General features: G+C 38.6%; 1 protein-coding gene across 1 annotated transcript; it reads left to right on the top strand.

The window, feature by feature from the left end:
* Nucleotides 1–450: 450 nt before the first annotated feature.
* Nucleotides 451–2,616, top strand: LOC121938019 (ubiquitin carboxyl-terminal hydrolase 34-like; the record flags this gene model as incomplete). Its single annotated transcript, XM_042481309.1, has 3 exons — nucleotides 451–783; nucleotides 1,322–1,426; nucleotides 2,391–2,616. Coding segments are annotated over exons 1-3 (367 nt in total), but the record flags the coding sequence as incomplete, so codon positions are not given.
* Nucleotides 2,617–2,658: the final 42 nt, after the last annotated feature.

The raw sequence follows: 2,658 nt of genomic DNA, 5'->3' as shown, positions 1-2,658 counted from the left end.
AATCAGTTTCAACCTCCGCAAACGACTCAACTCGACTAACTGGGTCCGTCTTCTAAAACGTGTCTTTCTGCCATAATTCAAACACCAAACAGTAAAAACTGACTCTCATGTTTTCCTGAGATGGATACAGGCTTCCCACAGTCATGGAAAACCTGGAAAAGTCCTGGAATTTCACAGTCACATTTTTCAGGACTGGAAAAGTCACGGAACTAGAAAAAGATTATTTTTGGAAAAATCATGTAAATGTGCTGTCTAATAAAATGAAATTATATTAATGTAACATAACAGTGAATTTGTAAGAAAATCTGTAAATGTTTTATAAGAAAACATGGCTCCCAAACCCAGGGGCCCGGGCTCCTTAAGGTTTTGGTGAGACGACATCCCTCTGTCTTTGGACTCTCACATTGACTGAGAAAAAAATCCCCAAAAAACCCTTTAACATGACATAGAATAATAGCAAACTATAGAAAACTTCAGCACAGTTAAACACATAATGTAATCATATGGGGCCTCTTTTGTTTGTTTGTTTTCTTTATTATTTTCAAATTTCCGACTGTCCAGAAGTGTCCAGCCCTGATCCGCGACATGCCGTCCTCTGACACGCTGACGCGGTCAAAACGATTCCTCCAAATCTGTACCGGTGGACGCGTTTCGACGTCACGCGGCATCTGATCACCGTACCATCTAAACACTAAAATCACTGTCAATAAAACTGAATGTATATTTGTCTTTTGGCAGATCGTGTCGATGCTCTTCACCTCCATCGCAAAGCTGACTCCTGAGGTAAGCAGCTCAGCTCCTCTTTTACTGACCGAAAACGACGCAGCTCAGAGCCGTGCAGGTGTATTTATTATTTTATATTACGTAGCTGCTCTGTGGAAACATGAGCGCTGTTACTTCATGCAGACTCAAACTTAAGCTGCCTCTCTGTTACTGCAATAATAATAATCATATAAAAAATGACTTACATATCAGAATAAATCAGATAAAAACAAGGCAGCAAAAAATGCAAACACAGTAATCATTTATATAAACACTGGAGAAAAAAGTCTTTTAAAAGTAAAGTCGTAATAGTAAAGTAATTTACAAAGTAGTGTGCAATATAGCATATTAAACATTCATAAATGCTTTTCTATAAAATGAAGATCTAAGAAGAGATTTAAAGGTTGCTAATAAGTGAATCTGATCTCGTTTGGGGACTCTGACAGCGAAGGCGCAGACGCCCGCATTGAAAAACGCACAGATCACAGAGTCTGGCGCTAAATACTCTCGTATCTGAGTGTTTAGGGAGCTCTTAAACGAGTTTCTTTCTCTCCGTCAGGCCGCCAATCCTTTCTTCAAGCTGCTGACCATGTTGATGGAGTTTGCGGGCGGACCGCCGGGGATGCCCTCCTTCGCCTCCTACATCCTGCAGAGGATCTGGGAGGTAAACGGATTTAGTTTCCTACGTCTGTATCTCTTCTTTGTATGAGGTGACATATTTCAACAGAGTATAATAATAATAATAATAATAATAATAAATCAGCTTTACGTTGTTTTCGTATGTGACTGCAAACACTCGACGATCAGGTTTAGTTTAGTGGATTTATCAGCGACGACTGTTTTAGTTTCTCCGGTTTGTTTTAGAAACTTTCTACATATTCTGTTATTTTATTTGTATTTGTTTATTTAATTTGATTATTGTGTGTTTATGAGGGAGATTTGGCCAAAATGGTAACACAAAAAAAGTCTGTTACTGGTAACTAGCCACTTAAAAACTTCACCAACGTTCACAAAATCTTCTTGAATATGACTTTTTAAACACCTGATGAGGTGTTTGTCTTTGGGGAGATGAAGTCCAGAGTGCATAAAAAATGGTTCAGTGAGGACGCAGTTAACCCTTTAAAATCTGACGTCCTGTGGACGGCCGTAGGAGATTGTTATTTGCAAAGTCTAAAATCTAAATTTTTTTGTTTGTAAAATCAATGTACAATTACAAATTTAGAAAACAGTTTTTTACAACAATTTTGTTGTATTTATTTTTAATTTTTTTCATCTTTGATATGTAAAATTGAACTTAAAGCGTTACACAGACCCCCCTCATCATCTGATTTTTCCTTTTTTCCTTATTTTTTTTTTAAATTTAAGCACAAAAATTGGAAATTGGAAAAACAAGTTGTTAACCATTTTTACCATTTTGGTTTTGGAAACAAATATTGAATTTTTATTTAGTTCTTTAATTCTTTAATTTATTTTTGGTTTCATTTAACAAATAGAGGGAATATTACACAGACTGACTGATGGCAGGAGGTTTTATTTTTTAGATTCTCAGTCCCTCACAGACGGGCCGAGGCGTCTTCGCTTTGTCCCAAACGTCTTCATGCATGTTTGCGTCTTCTTCCTCCCGTCAGGTGATCGAGTACAACCCGTCCCAGTGTCTGGACTGGCTGGCCGTCCAGACTCCCAGAAACAAACTGGCCCACAGCTGGGTGCTGCAGAACATGGAGAACTGGGTGGAACGCTTCCTGCTGGCTCACAACTACCCCCGAGTCCGCACATGTGAGAACCGCCACAGGCTTCAGTCTGACTGCAGACAGACGCTTTTCCAGTTTGTCAACAGTGATGACGTGCAGAAGGGTGTGCTCGCAATATGCCAATAATAATAATGATAATAATTAT

This window comes from Plectropomus leopardus, unplaced genomic scaffold (assembly GCF_008729295.1).
Source record: "Plectropomus leopardus isolate mb unplaced genomic scaffold, YSFRI_Pleo_2.0 unplaced_scaffold28218, whole genome shotgun sequence".
Classification (NCBI taxonomy): Eukaryota; Metazoa; Chordata; class Actinopteri; order Perciformes; family Serranidae; genus Plectropomus; species Plectropomus leopardus.
This window is presented reverse-complemented; position numbering and strand designations above follow the sequence as displayed.